General features: G+C 31.7%; 1 protein-coding gene and 1 long non-coding RNA gene across 4 annotated transcripts; one reads left to right on the top strand and one right to left on the bottom strand.

Annotated features, from left to right (window-relative positions):
- Positions 1–3,020: 3,020 nt before the first annotated feature.
- LOC123907231 lies at positions 3,021–5,731 on the bottom strand. Of its 2 annotated transcripts, none has more exons than XR_006809185.1 (3): positions 5,408–5,731; positions 4,476–4,531; positions 3,021–4,339 (listed from the first exon to the last, which is right to left on the bottom strand). It is a non-coding gene; the product is annotated as an uncharacterized LOC123907231 (long non-coding RNA). The 2 variants fall into 2 exon arrangements; XR_006809186.1 differs by having other exon boundaries at positions 5,412–5,731.
- An 18,522-nt stretch (positions 5,732–24,253) lies between these two features.
- On the top strand, positions 24,254–26,630 carry LOC123907230 (craniofacial development protein 1). 2 transcript variants are annotated; one of them, XM_045957411.1, is made up of 5 exons: positions 24,254–24,389; positions 24,698–24,778; positions 24,911–25,035; positions 25,143–25,328; positions 25,925–26,630. In XM_045957411.1, the coding sequence occupies exons 1-5, from the start codon at positions 24,377–24,379 to the stop codon at positions 26,294–26,296; spliced, it is 777 nt and encodes a 258-aa protein (XP_045813367.1). In that variant the 5' UTR covers positions 24,254–24,376; the 3' UTR covers positions 26,297–26,630. The 2 variants fall into 2 exon arrangements, with proteins under 2 accessions (XP_045813367.1, XP_045813366.1); XM_045957410.1 differs by having other exon boundaries at positions 24,698–25,035.
- The last annotated feature ends 357 nt before the right edge of the window (positions 26,631–26,987 follow it).

Genomic DNA, 26,987 nt, shown 5'->3' with positions numbered 1-26,987 from the left:
TTAACTTTAGTAAGGGTACAAATGGTAAAGTATCATTAAATGTGCACTGATTTCCTAAAATAACTAAAATTTTGAGACAAAACTAAAAAGATAAAAAGAATAAAGATTTGGAACGGATGGAGTACTGAAAATATAATTCATCTTCTCAATTGTGTGTATGAGTTTTGTTGAGGATATATGTTAGTTACAAGATAGTGTTAGTGAGATAGGACATATAGGCACTTTGAAGATATAGATTAGTGACAGGATAATGTTATAATTCAACGTTAACTTATTCTATTTTCTTAATAAAAAAAAAAACTATTTATCAAAAAATCATTAATTTGAAGATTAGATTAGTTATAGGATAATGTTATAATTCCACGTTAACTTATTCTATTTTCTTAAAAAAAAAAAAAAAAAAAAAAAAAACTATTTATCAAAAAATCATTAATTTATGGGTGGGGTGGGTAGTTTAACTTATTGCAATAGTTGAGTTAAAGGTTAAAAGAGTTGGAGATTCAAGGTTTACGTCCGTAAAAAAAACTAACATAACAATTAACATACTAACAAATTGCCATTAATTTTTTAAAAAATTTATGCTAACCAATTTTACTCTCTGATAAATATTGTACGTGTAACCAGTTGGAAGACATTGACCATTTGATATCAGAACTGACCTCTGAACTATATTAAGTGGTTCAGTGGGCCTGGTGGAAAAAAATTGTGTGTGTAACATAATTTCTAAGTCATCATGCACATCAATAGTATATCAGAAGGAGGCGATTATGCGTACATGTTTCTTTTGCTGTGATGTTTTCTTGAAAGTAAAGAAAGAATTTTTTGCTGTGATGTTTTTGTTGTAGCCGTTAGATCAATTTTGGATGAGTTCATATTCAAATTTAATATTTTAAATTATAAAATAAAAATTATAATCATTATTCAGAGTTATAAAATATTTTATGAACAGTCTAATTAAGATTAGTCGGTTATCCATGTTCCAATTATGTGGATGTGCGTTGTTTTTTTATTATTATCGTTCAAGGTGAAGAGAGTTTTGTTATTTAGAGTTCAGCTGCGAAGTGGTCCAAAATTGTTTCCATCAGACATCAAACTCGGGTGATCTTCAGAACGATTCATCTTAAGTAGAGTTTATTAACCACTTGAGCTTAATATCTTATTTGTGAATGTGCAATTTTAATGACTACGGTGAATTCAACTTCCTAATTTGCTCTTTATAAATAAAATTTTGCTTATAAAAAAAACACACAACTTTTTTATTCTGCATATTTAGATCAGATTCAAGCTACTATTTCATTGATTAAGGGCTTTGATCATTTTAAAGATCATGATTAAGGCTATCAAAATAATGTGATAGCTAGCTAGTTAGCTCGATGGTTTTGTTTACATTTCATAGGTTGTTCTCAAAAGAGATATATGGAATTTCATAAAGTTGATTGTACACTTCATATAAGTTCTTATTCTGCTACAGCTAAATGTAATTATTCTTCAAGAATTTCATAATGTATTTGCCACCAAACCCTTGTTCCCCAACGACGGAATCCCAACTATTGTTTAAAAGTCAAAACTGATCGTGAAGAATTTCCAATTAGTACTCCCTAATCTCTTCGTTTTTTTATAGATGAAATGACAATACTATAGGAAAATTAGGAATTGAAAACTGACACATGCAAGTAATAAGTTAGGGTTAAATTCCGGCCCAACATTCAACTTAATAATTTTGACATTTTAACTAATTAAGTTAGAATTTGTGACAATTTCTTCGTTTTTACTTGTCACATTTGTAAACAGTGTTTATTTCTATTTTACATTTTAAAAGTTTACTGCAATATTAATTGTTGTTTTTATAATATTATCAAAACTTTTGGTGAAAATTCGATATCTAATATTTAGATGATATTCCATTATTTACTAGTGAAGACCCAATTAAAATCAGAACGAAATCTTATAAGATGGTCTAAACACGAGAATTAACATTAGAAGATGGTCTAAATTTTAGTAGAGCTATCAAATTGGCTCGATCTGATATGTTTTGGCCTGATGGACTCAATATATAATGGACCAAATCAGAGTTGGTCTACTTTGTTATTGAGGTGCACATTAGTAAGTTAATATGTATTGTTCTGGACTGGGCCAAGAGCTGACCCAATTACCCTCCTGCCCGGAATTTGGGGCACAGCCCAACAAGGGGAGGTCTCCCCGACACGTCAGCCGATGACGTGTCCTCCACGACGTAACGGTCTCACATCGCCATAAACGTGTGCTTAGTTATCCAACCAACACTTGAGTCATGGAGCTTATCCATTACCCACTTATAGTGGAACGACTCCAACCAAGATAGGGTGAATAACCGCCTCCCCTACGATACAGGGACTATCTTGGCAGTTGAGTCTATTGGGCCGGTTCATTCCAGCCCATTAGACCAACTTTTGGCCCAGCGCCGGGGGCAACTATATAAGCTCTCCTATACAGGAGAACCAGATATTCTATTCTTCACTCTCTCTCTCTCTCTCTCTCTCTCTCTCTCACTACAAGAAAAACTGGATTTATTGGCAGAAATTATCCCTCACTAAGTGCCATTTTCCGCCAGTAAGTGTTAATTTAGTGGCAGAACAGGTCTGCCACTAAAACGCTCGCCAGTAAATTTTGTGGCAGAAATATCTGCCAGTAAATCCGTTAGAATGTGTGTGTCAGGAAGGCTACAGATTGCTGGATGTAGTGGCGGAAATATCCGCCAATATGTGGGTGTCAGTAAAACAGATTTAGTGACGGATGTTTCTGCCACAAAGTCAGTCAATGGATTTTTAATATTTTGTGGCGAAATAATCCGCCAGTTAAACGGCCACAGTTTATAAAAGAAAAAACAAATAAAATTAATGTTGTGGCTGAATATTCCGCCACTAAATGAGTCGTTTTAAAAAATATATTAATTACGTTTTATTTCATTATAATAATTATATTTCTATATCCCACATTTTATAAATATATTAATTAAAAACAAAAATTTAAATTCAACATAAAAATAATTAAAAATATTACATATTTAAATAAATATCATACCACATAAAATATAATTTTGTTTTTTGATAAAGACATAAAAATATAAAACTAATGGCGATGAATGGCGAGCTGGCATCTGTGGCTGCGGCACGTATCGTGCGTGTTGCTGATAAGGATTCGAGCTGGCATATGCTGAGTGGCGAGCTGGCATGTTTTGGGAGTTTTGTTGTTGTGGTTGGTGTTGTGATAATCTCCTTTGGACAATTAATTCAATGTCATCCCTTGCTTCAGCTCGGAGCCGCGACCTCATTGTGTCCATATGAGATTGGAGCTGAGATGCAACCTCGGCTTGAACCCGAGCATCATTGTCAGCTTTGAGTCGACGTTCCATCTCTTCAAAATCAACAGCTGCATTAGATCGAGCGAAAGAACTACTCGAGCTAAAAGTGGAGCTAGGATCAAGTCTATATCCCATCGGGGTCCTTATGACCAATGAAGATGCATTGCCTTACCCCCTAAGATGATTTCTTTGCATCCCGCCAGCAACCTCTACAAATTGATCCAGCATTATTGTATCTCTAACCTCCTCAGGAGCCCGCTCACTAGGTGGAAGAGCATTTTGTTGAGCATTAAAAGCTTCCTCGAATTCATCCATCTCCCTCTACAAAAAGAAAAGGTGGGGAAACATAAAATAGCAGCAGGCCAAAACAGAAGCAGAAAAAAAAAAAAGATATACAAGCCTGCAATTATAGCAGCAGGCCAAAACAGAAGCAAAAAAAAAAAAAAAATAGAAAAATATACAAGCCTGCAATTATAGCAGCAAGCCTTCATTTTCAATCTTTACGGATTAAAAATTTACAGAGCAGTCCTCTATAGAACATCAAAATATCATAACGTGGGCAGTCATTTATTCTTTATTGGAGGTTAACTAATACTAATATTCAAATTACAGCAGTCAGCACTGCAAACCTTGCTAATAACATGAATTTTCACTTAATATAGAAAGATGCTAGAGCTCACAAATAGTTATACTCCTTTCCAGAATTAGTTGGCCTGCTCTTAAGTATCTCAGCCACCAAATTACACTCTAAATTAATGTATTTTGCTTTTATTTGTGTAAATGGTATGTGTTTTGGTAATTTTCCTGGTGAATAGCGTTCAGACATAGAGTTGATCTGATTATCATATATATATATAGAGGCTGTAATGGTGAATAGATGTTGGACATTATGTGACATCGTGACTTACTTTGTCTAATTGCCAACTAGCATTGTTTTCAGCCAAACATCTAATTGGAACATGGTGAACAGGGTAGTATAGATGAGATCTTAAACACAAGCTGGCAGCCAAGAAACACACAAAGAAAAAAACGCATGAGGTCCCGACTAGATTGAAGAGGAGCGACTTTGCTGTGAGGGTTTGAAGTGAGATTTTGAAGCGATAAAGAAAGATATATAGTAAGAGTCTGAACTTACTTGATGTCGTCGACGAAGGTGCGAGCGATCTCCTTGCGTGACAGCAGCTTCTTGCCCTGCGTGCGAAAATAAAGGAAAAGGAAAACAGTGTTGAGTTAAAATCCAGGAAAAAAAACCACAAGTCAATCTAGTCAAACATTTTCACATTTGAACAAAAGAAAACAAAGATGAAAAAAACCACCAACGCCTTGTATTAGTTAGGCCTTTACTTAGCATAGCTAGAAACAATGGACCACATTGCAGAAAATTAACCAAATAGTTGCCATTGTTTAACACCATCTCCAATTCACTAAGATCATCAATATTTAGTAATAGATTAATTCTAATCATCATATCATAGAGACTAAAACATGCTAAATCAAAAATTAGTGATTCTGCAACAATTAAATTATCACAACTTATCATTATCATTTAAGAATTCTCAGTCACTAAACCACAAAAAATGTTAAAACCTGAGTTCATGACACACTAGTCCAAGCACAAATTTTGTGCAAAATCTCCAGGCTCTCATGTACCTGGTCTGAATTTTTATACATCATGCATGCATCAAGCCTTAGTACAAGTTAACTTTATTAACTATCGGGCCAGATTCAAGTAAAATAATATCAAGATCAAATCAATATACAAATCATGAACTTATACGGTTATACCTCAATATACAAATCAACAAAAGTTTGGTGATGTTGCTTCAAAATGCTCAATACCTTTTTGTTTAATCAACAAAAGAAAACGATTCTTCTGTCAACGTTAAGAGGACATTTGTAACATAAATTTAACATTCATTTTCATATATTTATCTATTTTATTTTTACAGCATTCATTCATTGGGGAAATAGAAAGAAAAAAAAAAACAGTCAAACAGATCAGAAACAAATAAAAATAAAAACGAGACACACACAGAGAGAGAGAGAGAGAGAGAGAGAGAGAGCAACCGACTAGAGAGAGAGGGGGAGAGGTCCGGCGGTGGTTCTGGCTACGGTGGAGGTGTTGGTGTTGATTTGATGGAATGAGTTCTGTTTGTTTTGGATGAAAAAATGGGTTATGTTTGTTAAAGAGATGGTGATGAAGGTGGAGGTAGTTTTTTTATGGTGGTTAAAGAGACGGTGGCGGAGGTAATCGCAGCAGCAGCAGACGGTGGCGGAGGTAATCGCAGCAGCAGCAGCAGCAGCAGCAGCAAGTTGCTTCCTTTTCTTTCTCTACTTTGTCTCGTAACCTTTTGCCTCCCCTTTACTTTTTGATGATTTGATTTGGATAGATTAGGGTTTGGTTTATGTTTAAATTAAAAATAAAACAATAAAAACTAAAAAAAAGGGTGGGTGGGGAACGGTGCAGCAATTTTTTATTTTTTATTATTATTATTATTATTATTATTATTATTATTATTATTATTATTATTATTATTATTATTATTATTATTATTATTATTATTATATATTTTTTGTTTGTTATATAAGTAATAATAATAATGACCCTTACTAAAATCTATACTAATAGTAATAATAATGGTAATCAATAACATTAAAAGTGTTCGTAAAAAAAAATAACATTAAAAGTGAAATAAAAAGACATTGTAAAAGATAAATAGTACATTCAAAAAATATTAAAAATTACATTGAAAATGGGACTAAGCAAATAAAATTGACTTTTAGTTGACTAAAAAATACATTAAAAATTAACATTAATTAATTATCATCCCAATCTGATAGATCTTCATCGTCCTCTTGACCATCTTCCAATGGTATTTCATCGTCTTCATCAACATCACCTTCGGAAGGTACCTCTTCTGCTTCGTCTCCACCGACACAAAGGCGAGTTAATGGTTCAACTGTAATTACATCAGCTACATTGGTCATCTCATCAATCTGATATGGATGATCGACGTCTTCATCTATTCCATCCTTTTCAATTTCACCTCTTGGCTTTGTCATTATTGCGGTACACCATCCTCGTTTGTCAACTCTTGTTGATGGATAAGGGACAAAATAAACTAGTTTGACATTGTGGGCCATATCAAATGGATCAAACGGTTGGTATCTCTTGCTCATTTTGATGTCTACAGTGTTCGTCTTTGAATTATACTTTGTACCCTTACTTGATGGATCAAACCAAGTACAATAAAACAATACCACTGTATTTTTGTCATCAAGATGGGCTGAACTTCAATGCAGTTAATCAACACGTGAACATTATATGTTGCGTTACATTATCTTAAAAATAATAAAGTTTATTTTCAATTAAAGTTTATATTTATTGGTCTTAGAACAAAAAAAAATGATTTTTTTTATAACCTACGTACTATATTAGAAAAATAACTATTATAATTAAGTTTTTTTGTTTTAAAACCAATATGAATAATGACAAACTTTTCAACTTAAAATTAATCAATAACGAACAATTATTACACTTACATAATTTATTTTAAAGATTAATTAAAACAGAAAGTAATATAGAATTTTCTTTATTTTACTTACTTGGTATGCCGAGTAGAGTCTGACTTCGCGCTTTACCAAATAACCCGGAACCACTTAACGAAACGTCTGCCATCCAAATTGACTCATATGCCAACGAACACTCCTAAATTAAAATAATAAAAAAAATTAGGACAATTGATTATTAAATTAAAATTACATTAATAGATAAAATATAATTATGAAGACTAATAGACTAAACTTTTTAAAAATAATACACTAAACACTTACCGAGAATATATGAATTGAGTTGTGGAATTCAAATAATAATAGAGAAATGAGAAAACGAAATTTGAGGTGAAAAAATTTGATATGACGAAAAAAATTCAAAAGGTTCAAAGATGTTGGAGTGAATTGAGAGACAAATTAAAGAAAAATGGAGGTGTATAGGTGTATGAAGAGAAGAGAATGAGTATTATTTTTTGACCGTAAAGAAGAATGAGTATTGATTTTATAGAGGGGAGGAAAAACTAGCCGTTTAATGCTCTTAAGTTACTGGTGGAAATTCAAATTTACTGGCGGAAATATTCTGTTAGTAAAGATTTGACTGTTTCCATTTACTGGCGGAATATTCCGCCACAAAGTGGCTGTGTCAGATTCCGCTCCCCGATGTAACATAGTGGCGGAAATATCTGCCACAAAGTAATAGCCGTTTGATTTCGACTTAGTGGCGGAAAATTCTGCCACAATGTCTGTCCTAAGATTTCGCCCTTAAATTTAGTGGCGGAATATTATGCCACTAAGTTTTATTTTCATTTTTTTTAAATTTTGTTAAATGTTCTGGCGGAATTTATGTTTTAGTGGTGGAATGTTCTGCCACTAACTTATTGAGGGAAATATTCCGCCACTAACTGATTTTAAATTTTGTTTGTAAATCAAGGTTTTCTTGTAGTGTCTCTCTCTCTCTCTCTCTCTCTCTCCTTTCTGTATCTCTTGTACTCTTTGCTGACTTAAGCATCGGAGCACCTGCAGGTACAACCCCCCTCCGGTGGACGAATTGCTCAACGGATTGACCATCACCTACTCTGATCAACAGGTTAGATCATGTATTATGTAGAATAATGGTCGTCCGACCTAATTTATTTTTATTTGTTAAACTAGTATCACTCGCTTCGTTTTTTTTTAAGTGTCGCTTTAGATCTTGAGAGACTTTATATGGAGGGCCTAAAAAGAATTTTTCAAGTAATTATAAATACATCTTTGGGTTTTTATTTCCTTTATTGCAATTTTCTTTGTAGTTTCTTCTAAAGTCCAAACTACCATAAAATCACAGCATATATTATAGTAGTTCAAGTAATTAAGAATTAGTAAAAAGATGTATTAATTCAAACATTTGGGTCACTTTGTTGGGAAGCATGCCACTAGAGGAATATTTTGGGTTCAATGAGAGTGACACTTAAATGAACATAATCATCCATAGTTTCGTAGTATTTTGTCAAAAGATAACCGGATTTTAAGGATTCATGGCGTACGTTGACATTCTATTCCCAACGGTGTCAAACAAAATACAAACACTTGTATGTTTTTAAGTGTATTATTTTGGACTCAAAAAGGACCATTTTCACAAGTTGATGTACTACAATTTGTTATCGATATTTACTTGTCCTCTCCTTTAATAATATCCAAAGCGTCTTTGACTAAAATTCTCTACACGTGTTTGCTTCCATTTTTCTCTTTATACCTTAATCTTTGACCTCTTTTGAATTAAGGCTGCAAAACGTGTATTTTATACCCTCTTTCTTAGTATACTTATACTTAATATGTTAGGTATAAAAGGTGTAGAACCGTAGAAAAAGAGTGCAATAATACTGAATCATAACAAACAAAAAAAATAGAGAAAAAGAGAAGAAAATAATTCAAACGAAAGAAAAATGAACTAAATCCATTGTATTCATATATCTTATCGTTTACTTACTTGATGGATACATTTATTTTAAGAGAATGTCATTTTATGTGATGTCTTAATTAACTCTTAATTATTGTCATAAACTAATGCACGCTCTTGACTGGTTTCAATTACAAATAATAACAAAGGATTTGGATTATTGTCGAAAAAAAATAACAATGGATTTGGATAATGAAATTTGGTTGTATGCATTAAGCACACCTTTTGTTCTTATTAGACGGTTGAGATTTTAAACTCAAATTATAATTGTTTAAAATTCAACCTTAAAATTTAAGCTGTGTGGTTTTGATTGAACAGATCATACTTAATTACCGTATAATCATAATCTTGTGGCAGCACATAATCCCAATTTAAATGGAAAAGCTAAAATGTGCACTAAACCACTACATGAATAAAAGAGGAGATGTTTTTTTTTTTGATAATCAATAAAAGAGGAGATGTTAATCAACACATAATTGATAAGACTCTTATATTTGGTATGTTAATATTTTTGGTTAAGGTGTGTGTCAAATTATTTTCGAGTTATTGCTTTTCGTCCAATTTGATCTATGATCCCTCACGATTCAACATAGTTAATGGTTCAACTAAAAGTGACTGGATTTGTCAAAAAAATAAAAAAATAAAAACTAAAGGTGACTGACCCCTTGTATCGATTCTTTTTCCTTCTGAAAATGGTGGTCAAACGACACATCACGTTGATAGAGTGTCAACAATGATACAAATGTATGTGTATGTGTCAAATGTGAGTAATATATTTCACATTGTATAAACGTTAAACAACATATATTCGTGAGAAAACTCGTTTCCTAGCATATACTAAACCCACTAAACTTGTATGTCCAACATGAAACATGTGTTTTGTATTTGGCTCTATTCCATTGAAATTGAATATTTGAAGGAGATGCCCCTTTTTTCCTTATATGTATATATGGACTAAATTAAGCTTCTTTTTTTTTTTTTTTGTAATGAAAGCAAGACCGCTCTTATGGCTAATAAGTATTTTAAGTTAGATCATATACATTTCTCACGAGAGAAAAACCAAATTAAACTTGTAGTATATATAATCCAAACATGCTTTAGAGTTTAGATGAAATGCAGTAAGGAAGAAGGTAGCCGCCAAAACAAAACATAAAATGAAAAGGACGACCACCATTGTCTTGTCCTTTAGACGCATGCTTGGGCTCACGAACTAAATTATTAAGATTAAGCATTATTATATTCCTAATTGTGAATCTTTGTTCCCTTGTCTTTCCTAGTTTTATAAAGCATACGTAACTTTGTTGGTTGCAAACTCTATATTTCTAAAAGTTAATGTGCGTCAAAATTGGGAGTGCTCCCTTCATCATTTACAATCCCTCTCATGTATATGTCTCATTGCATCCACACTATACAAATTCAAAATAGTCCACCCCACCATAACCACATTAATAATAACAACTTATAAGCTTTGTCTTCATTAACTTAATTAAAAGAAGGCAAAACCTAAAATGTTAGCAAGACCCTTAAAAGAATTGTTATAACACCCATTCTAACGCTGTTTTTCTAGCCCGTACTCATTCTTTTATTAGGTGAATTTCACGTGGATTTCATTACTTTATGTGAAGTTCATTTAAAAAATGGGAATATTTATGCGAATTTTAATCAATAAAAAATAAATTTTGTAGAAAAAAGTGTTAGAAAGAATAAGTCATTTTATTAAAGAGATTCATATTAATAAATAATCGATAGCCTACAAACATGTTCATAAGTGGTACAGTAATATTTTTTTTATTAAATAGTTTAGTGGTTAAAAATTTCACTCTTAGAGTGAATAAGTAAGATGACCAGAATTTAAATATGATCTTTTATATATAATGCAATGTCCTGTCAACTAAGTAAACTTACTTAAACGATAATTTTCATCTTATAAAATTTTTTTTTGGTAAAATTGGATTAGGTCAAACTCAAAGTTATAATACAATTGCTAACCCTAGCAAATTGTCCTCTTCTCTCCTACGGATTTGATTGTTCAAATGAATGCATCAAAATTAGACAAAATGCCATTATATGGTTACCTTTACAATATAAAGATTTCACACCATATATGTGTGGTGTTAATATTGGTGACCGTGGTGGATATAAGATTCGGGGTAGGACAACAAACCCCATATGCCAGGTGGTGGCATACCCCAAAACACGTGTCTATAGCTTAACTAGGGGCTATGTGGGGGACCATTCTAATCTAGGATGATCTTTTTAATTTAATAATTACTACTAAAACCCACTTTACGGTTTGTGACCTTTGAGACATTTACACATGATGAGTTGGTTGTCGATTTCTTTTCTTCAATGAAGCAATTAAGCAATCAAGATGGACTTTATATAGTATAATGATGTTCTAGAACTAATTATATTCGTATCGATTTCATAGTTGTGTCTAGTTTTTATTGGTGCCAAATGGGCACAAAAGATGAGAGGTGTCCTTATATGCAAAAGTAGGTGTAGATCATGAGTAAGTATATTGATGATTTTTTTTCTATGAGATGGAAAATAACAACAAACAACACAAGAATTAGAAAGAAATCAAAGATTGAAATTATTAAGAGATTGCCTAAATAACGTACCCGTGCTTTTGAAAGGGAATGTTTTTTTTAAGAAAAATGTTTTTTTTACGAAATATTAAGAAAAGAGGACATGAAGATAGACAATGAGAACTATCAAATGCGAGTTGAGTGTTACGGTTATAAAAGTTGATGTTGAGTAACATAAATAAAATGATCATAAACCTAATGTCTTAAAACTTACTTATGTGCTTGTTCAAAATTTAATCTAGTGATTCAACCCAGTAAAATCACCCCTTAACTGTCCAACAGACTGTGCAAGAAAGATGAAGATTATGACAAGCTGGATATGACAACACAATTAGTTGTGAGTGATAAGAGAAAGCTTGAGAAAGTGATGTATCAAGATTCAAATCTTTGAAGACTAATTAAAACTAACAAGATTACAAGAAATTAAGACAGTCAGTCTAGATTCAATGTCACTTGTTATAAGTCCAGTCCACTTTGTAAAAACGACATGTCACATTAGATGGAATTTCTCCAATTTTCTACTTCTGGATTTCTTCAAATATTCAGTGCCTTTGTTTCTTGACTACAATGCTAACCTTTTTTATCCCATTATATATGATGATTGCTCACGCCTTTTCATTTTACATTTTTCACTTTTAATGGCTCTAGGCACACAAATTTAATTACTTTTTTTTATAAAATGATTTACTTACCGTTAAATCCCTGCAACTGTAATTGAAATGGAGCTAGAATCATTTTTACTAGAAATTAAATTTGGGTTCTTCCGAACGATTCATCTTAAGGTGAACTCATTAACCACTTGAACTTAATATCTTAGTTGTGAATGTACGAATTTAATGGATTTTAATGACTACAGTGAAATTCAACTTCCTAATTTGCTCTTTATAAATAAAATTTGCTTATAAAAAAATCACTTCACTTTTTTATTCTGCATGTTTACTATTTCACTGATTAAGGGTTTTGATCATAGCTAACTGGATATAGCTCCATAGTTTTGTTTACATTTCATAGGTTGTTCTCGAAAGATATATATGGAATTTCATAAAGTTGATTGTACACTTCTTATAATTAAGTTCTTATTTTGCTACAGCTAAACGCAATTATTCTTCAAGAATTTCATAATGTATTTGCCACCAAGCCCTTGTTCCCTAATGATGGTATCCCAACTATTGTTCAAAAGTCAAAATTCATTATGAATCTCCAATCAGTTCTCCTTAATCTCTTCGTTTTTTATAGATGAAATGATAATATATAGTAATTGAAAATTGACGCATGCAAGTGAATGAGTTAGAGTTTAAATCTCGGTCCCAATGTCCAACTTAACAATTTTGATATCTTAGCTAATTATGTTTTTTTTTTAAAAGTTAAAATTTGTGGACAATCTCTTTTTTTAATTGTTGCATTTGTAAATAGTTTTTATTTCTATTTTACATTTTAAAAGTTTAATGTGCAACATTAATTGTTGTTTTTATAATATTATCAAAAAAATCGGTGAAAGTTCGGTATCTAATCTAAGAATTGATTAATTCAGTTGATATCTCATTATTTATTAGTGAAGACCCGATTAAAATCAGAACGAAATCTTATAAGATGATGGTCTAAGCACAGGAATTGACACCAAAAGAATTAAAATTCAAGACTCCATAGTAAAGCTAGCCATTTTTTTTCCAAAAGTATCACATCTAAATAAATATATTTTGGGTGATGTTAACTTGTGCCCTAAGGGCACATGTTAAGCTCCCTAATAATAGAAATATAGCATTTAATGATGCAAAGAATTTAATGTTTAGAGAAATAAATACATCATAAGTTCAATAAATTATTTCCACATTTATCGTTTTAACATGTGCCCTTAAAGGCACATGTTAACATTCTCCGTATATTTTTAATGTTGTTTTGATAAACAGGAGTAATTTTTATTGTTAACCAACTCTCTTTGTAGTTGTTTAAGAGATCGAAAGTGTCAAAATAAGATAAAATACATCTGTCACACAAGTAAATATATTTTGGCTTTCCTATTTCCATATATATAATATTGGGCTAGCTAATTGCAAAATATACAAATGATTCAATAAAAATATATATATTATTTGGAAAGCTTTAAGGAAAAAAAAAAGTAGGGGCGAAGTTCAGTTGCTTAAGTGAAGTAGCCAAAGCTTCCCAAATAATATATATATATATATAGGGGGCTGCTAATTTAGACCCAGTTGGGTCTAAATTAGCAAGGTGCACCTTTTGAGTTGGACAAAAATACCCATTTTTTATTTTTTTGGAAGAATAGAGCAACAGGGGCATTTCTGTAATTTTACGCAACAGTACACGCACCCCCCACTTCTTTTTTCCCCCCCATGACACGTGGCAGCGCGTTATTTGACAAAACCAAAGCGCGTGCACCACACGCGCCGACAGGCGCGAGTGGCTGAAGCCCAATCGCGGAGAGAGAAAGCTTTAAAAAAGGAAAGGCCACGTGTCACATTTTAATTGGCTGCGTTAATTTTTTTTCATTTTATACTTTAAACTCGATTATTTCATCGTAAATTAATTTTTTATTTTTTAATTTTTATACCAAAATTCATAATTTTTTTTTCTCTACAAATAGAGACTTGGTTTGTTTGATTTGGACACCGAAAAAAAAACGCAATTTTTCACTACTTTAAACTCGATTATTTCGTCGTAAATTAATTTTTTATTTTTTATTTTTTATACCAAAATTCATAATTTTTTTTTCTCTACAAATAGAGACTTGGTTCGTTTGATTTGGACACAGAAAAAAAAAACTCAATTTTTCACTACCTTAATCTCATCAAATAACTAATAATCAACTTACTGAAACCATTTTACCAGCAAAATGGTTTCAGTTTACAACTCTCTGAAACCATTCTACCAGATAAATGGTTTCAGAAGCAAACACAATTAATAAATTACTCACTGAAACCATTCTACCAGTAAAATGGTTTCATAATACAACTATGTGCAATCATTCTACAAGGTAAATGGTTTGAGAAGCAAATAACTAATAATCTACTTACTGAAACCATTCTACCAGCAAAATGGTTTCAGATTACAACTCTCTGAAACCATTGTACCAGATAAATGGTTTCAGAAGCAAACACAATTAATAAATTACTCACTGAAACCATTCTACCAGTAAAATGGTTTCAGAATACAACTATGTGCAACCATTCTACAAGCTAAATGGTTTCAGAAGCAAATAACTAATAATCAACTTACTGAAACCATTCTACCAGCAAAATGGTTTCAGATTACAACTCTCTGAAACCATTGTACCAGATAAATGGTTTCAGAAGCAAACACAATTAATAAATTACTCACTGAAACCATTCTACCAGTAAAATGGTTTCAGAATACAACTATGTGCAACCATTCTACAAGCTAAATGGTTTCAGAAGCAAATAACTAATAATCAACTTACTGAAACCATTCTACCAGCAAAATGGTTTCAGATTACAACTCTCTGAAACCATTGTACCAGATAAATGGTTTCAGAAGCAAACATTAGTTTTTAATTATCGTTTTATCTCATTTAAGGTAGTGAAAAATTGCGTTTTTTTTTCGGTGTCCAAATCGAACGAACCAAATCTCTATTTGTAGGAAAAAAAAAATTATGAATTTTGGTATAAAAAATAAAAAAAAAAAAATTAATTTACGACGAAATAATCGAGTTTAAAGTAGTGAAAAATTGCGTTTTTTTTTTTGGTGTCCAAATCAAACAAACCAAGTCTCTATTTGTAGAGAAAAAAAAATTATGAATTTTGGTATAAAAATTAAAAAATAAAAAATTAATTTACGACGAAATAATCGAGTTTAAAGCATAAAATGGAAAAAATCACGCAGACCCATTCATATGCTGACACGTGGCTGCCTTTTTCAAAAGTAAAATTTTCTCTCTCCAGCTTATAATCTAGTGTGGCGCAGACAAGATGGTAGGATGATCTGGGCTGTCTGATCAATCAGACAGCCTTAATGAGATCACATCTTGGCTGTCTGATGGAAATCAACGGTCTGTAACCATGGTCCTTCCGTACGCGCGCGACACTGGATCCACGTCTATTAATTTTTAAGAAGGTGGGGGCGCGTGTCAGTATTTTTTTTTTATGTAAAATTACAGAAATGCCCCTGTTGCTCTATTCTTTCAAAAATTAAAAGAATGGGTATTTTGGTCCAATTGAAAAGGTGCACCTTGCTAACTTAGACCTAACTAGGGTCTAAGTTAGAAAACCCCATATATATATATATATATATATATATATATATATATGGATCAAATGCACGACATCAAATGTTACACCTCTCAATAACATTTTCACCGATATAAATTTTATAAAATTCACCGTTGGATTGAAAGTTTATATCGTATAGATCATTTATGTAAAACTTTAAGACAAATCTAAAATTTACACCTCTCAATAACATTTTCACCGATATAAATTTTATAAAATTCACCGTTTGATTGAAATTTTATATCGTATAGATCATTTATGTAAAACTTTAAGACAAATCTAAAATCATTTGATATGTTGAAAGAGTTGATGTTGTGTATAAAGTCAATTATGTCTCAAAAAGAATATGTCGTTTAAGAATATGTCGTTTAAGATTACGTCGTTTAAGCTTTTTGAAAGTAGTGCATATAGTGATAATTTTGGGTCAACTACAATAAAAAAAAATTTGCATTGAAAAGGAAAAATAACATTCATTTTAACATAATTTTTTTTTTTCTAAAGTGACATTTATTTTATGATAGAGAAAATAATTGTTCAAAATCCGACAATATAATAAGTCATGTGCAATCATTTCTTCATTACCATTTAGACCAATCAATTTACTCTATATATATTATAGGTCTCAATATATACTATCTAAGTCATGTGCAATGATTCCCCTGGTCTAGACTAGCTTCTTCGTCATTAACTCAAGGATTTCCTTTAGGAGAAATTTTATCTCTATTACATATGAGTGAGCGGCAATAACCTCCTTTATCAATAAGGTCACATCTTTCAAGAGACCCCTTCTCAACTGAAATATAGTACTATCCACAGTAACATCATCATCCTCGTTGATCTTGACTTCATTCTCCTCAGCTTCTTTAAGTGTCGACCAATACAAACTGAGTTTCTGTTGAATCTGCATAATTTGGGACTGTTAGTACAAACCATTTTCAGCATTAAACAAGGCAATATATTCCAAATTTTATTCTCCTTGCAGCTTGGATCACACTCCATGTAAGTGGAAGGGGACAAACATCCAACGATCCCACAAGATGTGGTTTCTCTTTAAGTAAAACCCGAGAATCGTTGAAGAACTTTTTTTGTGTGTCATTTCCATGGTGCACATCCCAGTCCACGATCGAAAACTTCTTAATATATCTTTCTCTTCCAAAAAAAAAAGGTAACGGCAATTGCAACATTATTAAGGAGGCAAAATCATTTTGCTTTAGCGTGCTCCGCATGGTGACCGGGAGGGCGAATAACAACAACAACAGAATCTAACTTTATTTCATGTTAAGTTAGTTACTTTTTTATGTCAAGTTTGTAATTTATATTAGAAACAATGTTGAACAAAACATTTTATTTATGTATGTTTCCAAAAGTCTTACTTGATCATTCAAAAAGGTAAATTACATCATACTGTTTGTTACAATGTTGAACATAATTTTTTTTTTCTAAAGTGACATTTATTTTATGATAGAGAAAATAATTGTTCAAAGTCCGACAATATAATAAGTCATGTGGAATCATTTCTTCATTACCATTTAGACCAATCAATTTACTCTATATATACATAGGTCTCAATATATACTATCTAAGTCATGTGCAATGATTCCCCTGGTCTAGACTAGCTTCTTCGTCACTAACTCAAGGATTTCCTAGAGGAGAAATTTTATCTCTGTTACATCTGAGTGAGTGGCAATAACCTCCTTTATCAATAAGGTCACATCTTTCAAGTGACCCCTCCCCAACTGCAATATAGTACTATCCACAGTAACATCATCACCCTCGTTGATCTTCACATCATTCTACTCAGCTTCTTTAAGTGCCGACCAATACGAACTAAGTTTCTGTCGAATCTGCATAATTTGGGACTGTTAGTGCAAACCATTTTCAGCATTAACCAAGGCAATATATTCCAAATTTTATTCTCATTACAGCTTGGATCACACTCCATGTAAGTGGAAGGGGACAAGCATCCAATGATCCCACAAGATGTGGTTTCTCTTCAAGTAAAACCCGAGAATCGTTGAAGAACTTTTTTTGTGTGTCATTTCCATGGTGCACATCCCAGTCCACGATCGAAATCTTCTTCATATCTTTTTCTTCCAAAAATAAAAAGGTAATTGCAATTGCAACATTATCAAGGAGGCAAAATCCTTTTGCTTTAGCGTGCTCCGCATGGTGACCGGGAGGGCGAATAACAACAACAACAACAACAGAATCTAATCCATCTTTGATAACTAACCCATCTTTGACCTCTTTTGAATCAAGGCTGCAAAACGTGTATTTTTTACCCTCTTATGAAGTAATATACTTATGTTAGGTAATAAAAGGTGTAGAACCGTAGAAAAGAGTGCAATAATACTGAATCATAACAAAAAAAAAAGAGAAAAAGCGAAGAAAATAATTCAAACGAAAGAAAAATGAACTAAATCCATTGTATTCATAGCTTATCGTTTACTTACTTGATGGATGCATTTATTTTAAGAGGATGTCATTTGATGTGATGTCTTAATTAACTCTTAATTATTGTCCCAAACTAATGCACGCTCTTGACTGGTTTCAATTTCAAATAATAACAAAGGATTTGGATAATGAAATTTGGTTGTATGCATTAAGCACCCCTTTTGTTCTTATAAGTTCAAATTTTAAACTCAAATTATAATTGTTTAAAATTTAAATTTAAAATATAAGCTGTGTGATTTTGATTGAACAGTTCGTTCATACTTAACTACAGTACAATCACAATCTTGTGACTACAGACACCTTCAATTTAATAATAAGCTTTTAAATATTTATTTGAGTGTGTGACGGCCCATATGTACAATTATTCATTTATAAATTTAATGTTATACTAGTTATTAATTATAAGTACTCAATTGTTGCAATCAAGTGTTGATGTGTAAAATGTGAGTTAGAAATTCTACATGAATAAAAGAGATGTTAATCAACATATAATTGATCAGACTCGTATAGTTGGTATGTTCAAGTTTTTGGTTAAAGTGTGTGTCAAATTATTTTCGAGTTGTTGTTTTTCGTTCAGTTTGATCTATGATCCATCACGAAATTGTTCAACTAAAGGTGATTGGCCCCTTCGTATCGAAATTTTTTCCTTCTGAAAATGGCGGTTAGAAGGCACATCACGTTGATGTAGTGTCAACGACGATGCAAATGTATGTGTATGTATCAAATGTGAATTAGAAATTTCACATTGTATATACGTTAAACAAACATATAAGTCTCCAGTTGATTATCAAACATCACAATTTAGTTGGACAAACTTTACAAATTCAATCAACTTTAGGTTGTCAAATGAGTGACTTAAAACTGGTCAATATACTCTATATATACTATCTCAATATATACTAAGACATGTGCTACATTTCCCTGACTAGATGCTTCTTCATTAACTCAAGGATCTCCTTGAGTAGAAACTTCATCTCTGATACATCTGAGTTATTGGCTTTAATCTCCTTAATCAACATGCCCACATGATAACACTGAAAAATATAGTATTTATTTTATAATATTAGTTTAATATTTTATTATTTTCTTTGCATTTTAGTAGTATTATTATCATTTTTTATTATGTATTACAGGTATTTCCGGAACTTCTCGAAATAAAAAAAGGGGTCACAAATTTAATGTCAAAGTGGATCAAAAAGACATTGGATCAGATGGAAGAGAGGCCCAAAAGAAATTGGACGAACAAGCCAAGCCCACATGCACAAGGCATGTGCTATGCACATGTGGTGCAAACAAACACATGGCGTTGGGCATGCTTGTGGCACTCGCCACACAACAAGCCATGGCGCCGGCCATATGCCTTGTGGCACCCGCCACAGGCTTTGTACACATGGCGCCCACCATGTGCTTTATGGCACTCGCCACGTAGTGTTTGTTTCCTATTTTCACGGGCACGTTTCACACCGCTTTATCCTCAACTGCTCCTCAGATTTCGGTGCTCCTCAGATTTCGGTGGAAGTAACTACGATATGCACGTTTCTTATAACGGAACAACGAATTCGAAGGAGATATTTTTATCTCATAAAGACTATAAATAGAGAACACTAGTCAGTGTTTTTCTTACCTTTTCTACGCAGACTTAAGAGAAAAATTCAGTTTAAAATTTAGTTGTTAAGTGTTTTAGTTTACGTAGCAAAAAGGTGTGGTGTTGCTGCTTACACTTCCAGTTCTAGTTTCAATCAGTTTGTCTAGGTGTGGTGTTGCTGCTTACACTTCCAGTTCCAGTTTCAATCAGTTTGTCTTTGATTTCCTTCGTTCTTGTGTACCTGTACTAGTTTCACTAGTATTTGTAAGTTTTAATACAGTACTTTTATTCAGTTTCAATATTCAGATTTATGCTTTAATATAATTACGGATTCAAGTTTAATTTTATTGTATTCCAGTTTGATACTCGTACCGTTTATTGATATACTCTGTTTAATTTATGATTACTCTGTTTAAATGTTTCGTTTAACTAATAATTATTTAATCAGTATCTTGTCAAATAAAATCATGCGCAGCTAAATCTATTTAACTGGAATGTGAACTAGGAAGCTAATCTGGATTTGGTAATTAATCTGTGACTTACGTTTTTTTTTAATCTAGTTTTCTGTTCAGTTTTTAATAATTAAATTAAAGATTTTGCACGAGAGTGAAAATTAACTAAGGTATAAATTAATAGCGCGACAGTGTGAGAGGCTCTGCCCCAGCTTCAATATAGCACTATCCTGAGAAACATCACCCTTGATCGTCACATCATCTTCCTTATCTTTAAATGCTGACCAATATGGACTAAGTTTCCGTCGAACCTACATAAGTTTGGAATGTTAGTACAAACTATTTTATGCATAACCAACGATTGAAATATATTTCAAATTCTGTTCTCCTTACCGCTCGGATGACTGTCCATGTAAGTGGAAGAGGACGAGCATCCGATGATCCCACGAGATGGGGCTCATCTCCAAGTAAAACCTCCAAACATGCACGCATCGATATTGAAATTGATTTCAAATTGTAACCTCCTTCTAACAGTAATACAACTCTCCCTTCAGCTAAATCAATTAGTTGAACCCCCTTCAGGGAGGCTGACTTTAGCGAAGAGTGTAATAGAAGCAGACCCCATATATCCTATGATGTCTACTAAGATTCCAAAATCTTGTCTAGATGAGATACAAAGGATTCAGTGCCAGTTTATTTGGGGAGACACGGAACAGAAGCGGAAATTCCATGTTGTTGGTTGGGATAGATTTACAGTCCCGAAATGGATGGGAGGGTTAAGTATCTTTGTTTTAGTGAGAAGAAATTCTGGAAAGACCAAATTTCTTCAAATGCTGAACCGGGTAACGTTTTGAAACATTTGATATTTGGTTTCTTTTAATCTTGATTTTTCTTAATCTTTGTTGCATTTATTTATTTATTTATTTATTGAAAAGGATGTTTCTTTTAATTGTTATTGTTAATTTGATTGAATAAATTCTTTAAAACCCAATTTGTTTTATAGACCAAATACAACAATTATTCAATGATCTAATAAGAGAATTTTGCTTTATAAAAGGGAACAAATACATTAAGAGTTAGACAAATAATAGTCCCTCCGTTTCAAATTATATGACTTTTTAGAAAATTTAATTTTTTTTCAAACTACTTGTCTTTTTGATAATTTATGTTATATTTTGTCTATTATACCCTCCTTATTTTAAATCTTTTTATTGTATCTTTTTTTTTTTCTTTGTATAATTTGTTTAAAAAAAAATCGATACATAACATATTAAATTTATTGGAAAGAGAAAGTATGTGCAAAAAAAAAATATTGGTGAATTAAAATAAGGGTATAATAGGAAAATAAGGTGCAAAAATACACTCTTTTTTTTATAAAAGTAAAAATACACTTTCTTAATTTCTTATTTTATTTTCTTCTAAAATGTTAAATAATTTGAAACGGAGGGAGTAATTTTTAGTATTCGTGTGTTCTCAATAATGTCTATTATCTTGATGCACATGTGCGAAATAAAGAAAAGCAAAATAAAACAATACAAAAAGAATTTGAAAACAAGTGGAAACAAAACAAATAGTAAGTAGTTATATTTTAATAAAATAATATAATATTTCAAAATTTTATATGATTATTTAAATATAATAAGATTTTTTTGGTAGATAGACTAAATAACGTCCGACCTGGCAATTTCTACATTTTGTCAGTTGAGCTAAATTTATGGACATTTAAATATAATAACTAATTTGATAAATAAAAGATGCATAAATATTGTTAAAAATAGAAGATATATAATATAATATGGGTTTTGTGAAAATAAAATAAAATAATAGGGTTTAAAATATACAATCCCTTGGTATTTCAATCATATATAATATTCAATTTCACATGAGATGCATGATTCAAAGAGTGAGTCATATTTAATATGTGGAAAAAATGTGAAAGATATTATTTCTTTACAAGATATATTGATGGGATATAGTTGTTGGGTTATTTGTTATTAAAATTCATGACAATAATCATATTACCTAATGAGAATGAGATATAGTTAATTAAGTGTGAATTATCTAATACTATTTAAAATTAATAATATATTAATTTTGTCATATTTTCCTTAATTATTATTATTCATACCACTTAAATTTCTAAATTAAAAAATAAAATTATTAATTTTATATTACTTTCAAAGTTAAATAAGTTAAAATATATTATCTATGTTTATTTTAATATGAGATAAACTCTACGAAATTCGAGAACTAGATTTTGACAACTTGACCACTAGTTTTATTTGGATCTGATTTCCAATTTCCAATAAACCTGCAATATTCATGAATCATATGGGTATGCTAGTGGAGATTCGAGAACTAATTGGTATAATTATATATTTTGAAAATAACCATAGATAAAAAAATCCATGGGAGTAATAAAACAACTTATATTATGCTCCTCTCAAGGTCTCAAGTTCCACCCCTCTGGTGCCAATTTCGGTGGGCTAAGTCCATACAGAGCGAAAAACTCTGGCTTTAAATGAAGTCCCACAAGTGTGCGGTGGGATTGGTCCCCTTGAATCAGTCGGTCTTAAGTTCGGATACCAAGTTTTCAAAAAAAAAAGTATTATATATTTATTTTGTGAGCGGGGGTAACAAAATAAAAGAAGACCACTTAAGAGTGAGATCTAAAATACTAAAACACCAAAATTAGAAGAAAAAGACAAATAACAAAAACTATTACAAAACCTTTTAGAAGTGATGAGATCTAAAACCTATATTATTTGATATATATAATTATATTTTTTAAAAAAATTATAGGGACGTACTCGTACCTTAGTTTTTATAAAAATGACGTACCCCGTACCGGTATCGGTGCCGTACCGTACCCGCACCCGGGCAACATAGTCTAAAACTAATTATAAAAAAAAATAAAAAAATTATTCTTCGGATCCCTTAACTAAATTGTTTGTTTCATTTTAGTCCATTAATTATATTTCATTCCTATTAGGTCCCTTAATCCCTCCGTTCATTTCTAACTAAATATATAAGGTTGACCAACATTGTAGTTAGTACACCATAGACCTTACTATTTTTTTATTTTAACTATTTGGTCTTTTTGTGAAAAAAAAAACTGGATCTTGCATGTCCACAAAATCTAATAGTAAGCCATCACAAACTAATTTTTTTTTTCCTCATCTTTCTTCATCTTCATCCATTCTTCTTCATGAGCTAATTTTTGTATTTTTGCTCTGAGCTAAGATTTGAGATTTTCTTTAGAAGTTAAAATTTTTTGATCTGAAATTTATGTCCAAAAAACAGTTAAAAAAAAAACTTTAGTTTTTCAAATATATATTAAATCTTTTATGGTTTCAACAACTACTCCTAAATATTTGGAATTTATATGAGGGTATAATAGATAAAATATAACCTTAAATTGTCAAAACGACAAGTAATTTGAAACAAATATTTTTTTTTCTATAACGACAAGTAATTTGAAACGGAGAGAGTATTATATGAATATTTCTTGCAAAAGTTTATTTTTTTTTAACCAATTAAATATGAAGTTTTTTGTTCATAAAAATACATAAATAATTCGTTTTATGTTAAAAAATTTAAATTCATTCCTAAAATAATATTATAAACACAAATACTAAAAATCATTAAAAAAATGTAAAAATTCATAAATGTTTGATTAAAAGTAAGACCAACAGTTGTGACGGAAAATATTTGAAAACAAAAAATTAATAAAATTAATTTATAGGAACTAAAAATAAAATTTGAAACATTTGTAAGGACAAAAAACTTATTTAAACTTAAAAAAAAAATCAAGGTTATATTTGATCATATACTTAAATTTACTAAAACTTTGGGTTCGCTTGGCCCTGTTTTTTTAGAGCTTATGCAAACAGCTTATGCAATATAAATTAGGTTTTATGCTATTTTATAAGTTCATATCAGTGAAAATTGTAATTTTATAAGTTGTTTTATCATAAACTACTTTGACAAACTTATACTAATATATAAAAATTGAATAAACCGTTTGCATAAGCTCTAAAAAAAAGTTCGGTCAAATAATTTTTCGGTTTTTAAGCTAAAAATTAGCTTATATCTAATTATATACCAAACATATCCATAGGCATAGTAAAAGGGGTGATTTTGTAAAGAAAGAAGGAAGGAAGGAGAAGAGAAGGCTTTGTGTTGTCAGTTGCGTTCTTCCGCCATCGTCAACGCAGCCGGAGTCATGACCTCCGCCGGTAAAACCTCGCGCCCTTTTTTTCGATTTCTTTTTCCGAGTTGTTACAGTGAAATTCGATACATTTTAAACACAAACCCTAAATCACAACAATGTTCCACATCTTTTACTCTTTTTTTTTTTTAATTTAAATTATTATAATGTTTGGTTTCATTGTTGCTGTTGCTTTTCTTCTAGCTGGTGTTTTGTTTTTGTTTTTATTTCTTTGTAAAATAATGGTTTTATCATATAGATTATTCCAAAAAAAACATTTTTGTGTGAATATAAGATGGGGTTGCTTTGGATTACAATTTAGGTTACTTGTTTCAGATACATTCAATGGAAACTCTGCACAATCTGTGAAAGAATCTGTTCCAGGGGCAAACCTGGAAGTAAAACAGGATGTTACTGGTGAGTTTTTGGTACTTTTGGTTTTGTTCTGTGTTAAGAATGCTATTTTTCTTCTGTTGGAACTATGTTTATTTTTGAGATTTATGGTTATTGTTGCTAATGAAGTTACTCGTATGCTCGTTGTTTATCTAGAAGTAAAAGCTCAAGTTGATGCTATGTGGGAACAGATGAATAAAGGAGTATCTAGTAAAGTGATTAACGGTTTTAAAAGCAAGCCTAAATCTCCTGCAAAAAGCACTCCGAAGAAGAGATCTTCTGTAATACTTTGCCGGTGTTTTGTTTTTATTTTTGTATAGCCATTGCTGTTTTTAACAATTATTTAGCTTGAGTTTAATTTCCTTCAACTCAATAACTTTGAATGTAGAATTGGATGTCTTATTTGGGGTTGGCACCAAAGGCAACCGAATCTCCTGGGCAATGTGCTCCTCAGAATGGATCTGGTGTGTCAGAAAACAGTGCAAGTGATGAAGGCAAGAAGCTTGCTGCTGCTGCTCTTGCAGCAGTCAAAGATGATGCTGCCGCTTCTGCGTCAAGCAGGGGGAAACTTGTGGTAAGTAAATTGATATCCAATGCTCCTATTTCTTAGTCAGGTGCTAATCTAGCTGAAGTGGGAAAAAGTTTGTGCAATAATTCAAGGGAGATGATAATATATAAAAAATAGAGACTGAATTGAAGGGTTTTTTTTCCCTATCTTTTTGCTTTTTAAATTCAATAGGAAGAGATGTGCAATTATATCGAAGAAGAATGTGACATAGGATAGGACTGGCATAGCTTGTTTGTTGTTGTTCCAATATTTCTATGAAGCACTGACATAGAAATAAACACCAGATAGACACTAACTTGTCGACATCGGCAATAATTTGAGAAAATGATGTAATTGAATATAATCAATCACATGTGCCAATGTTGGACACCGGACACACCTTCAATAAGAAGCGTCAGAGCTACAAAGCCAATATTTTATTTACTATGGTTGATTGTTGTTTAACCCAACTAATTTGAGCATACCATACAATGAGCAATTTTCCATTTGAAAAATTGAAATGGTTTGAATTAGAACTTGATTGATGACTGACCATTATTCACAGGCCCCACCCACATTGCCTTTGAGTGTAACTGTTTGTTCATTTTTGTTTCCTTTATCAGATTACTGAGGTTCGAGACTTTGCTGGTCAAGAAATTGAATATAAAAAGCTCGTAGATTCTGATTCAAAGGAGGCAATGGAACGAGCCAAAGCCCCTGCACCTTCTGCTGTGGATGCTGTCCTTGAACAAATCAAGAAGAAATCAAAGCTCAGTGTACTTGATAAGACCAAAAAGGACTGGGGAGAATTTAAGGAAGAAAACAAGGGACTGGAAAATGAGCTTGATGCTTACAAGAAAAGTTCAAACCAGTATTTGGATAAGGTTTCCTTCTTGCAGCGAACAGATTACCGTGAATTTGAGCGAGAGAGAGATGCACGACTGGCTTTGCAATCCAGGAAGCGACCAGATATGCAAGAGGATCCTATGACTTGAAGGAAGTTCAAGCATGGAGTTGCCACCTTCGTGAATTATTTATGATTTTGTCTTGAGTTGATTATCAGCTGTTGCTCGAAATGTCTTCACCTCTCAATATGAAAAAGATGTTTGATCACATTAGTGGGTGATGATGATTTTGAAGTTCAAGATTTAGATTGCTTTCAAATGATGTGGTACTTGATGTGGATGAGGAAAACATGTGACTAATATTCACAGGTGTAAATTTTAGACTGACATTTTGGTAATTTGGTTAATTCCATGAAGAGAGCCTCAAAGAACAAGTCATTCACAACTCCTTAAAGTACTGTTTACATGAATAATTGTTTGTCCAGTTTCCTATTCTATTTTTTGAATTCCTCTATAGTTGTTTTTGGAACACAGTTGAATTGTTATCTAGTAATAACTAGAAACAATTTTCTTGCAAAAAAAAGCTTGATTTAATGTCTGGTTTTAAGCCAGAAGAGATCAATGAATATACTAATCATCTACTTTTGCTATCCCAGATTTTTAAGTGGTGTGTGTATGGATAGTTTTAATTAAATGAATTCAGTGTGTAGAAAGTAACTAAATGAATTCACGGCAGCTACCAGTACCACCACCCTTGACATATATTCTTCGAAGTATCATGTAATGCTCAGAATGTCATGAATTCACGGCAGCTACCAGTACCACCACCCTTGACATATAT

Source organism: Trifolium pratense, linkage group LG2 (assembly GCF_020283565.1).
Source record: "Trifolium pratense cultivar HEN17-A07 linkage group LG2, ARS_RC_1.1, whole genome shotgun sequence".
Taxonomy (NCBI): domain Eukaryota; kingdom Viridiplantae; phylum Streptophyta; class Magnoliopsida; order Fabales; family Fabaceae; genus Trifolium; species Trifolium pratense.
Note: the sequence above shows the minus strand (reverse complement) of the source record. Positions and strands in the feature narration are given on the sequence as shown.

Excerpts from the sequence above, each read along its gene's own strand:
- LOC123907230 (XM_045957410.1), top strand. Across the intron at positions 25,036-25,142 it reads CTCCGAAGAAGAGATCTTCT|AATTGGATGTCTTATTTGGG; the intron begins GTAATACTTTGC and ends CTTTGAATGTAG. Across the intron at positions 25,329-25,924 it reads CAAGCAGGGGGAAACTTGTG|ATTACTGAGGTTCGAGACTT; the intron begins GTAAGTAAATTG and ends TTCCTTTATCAG.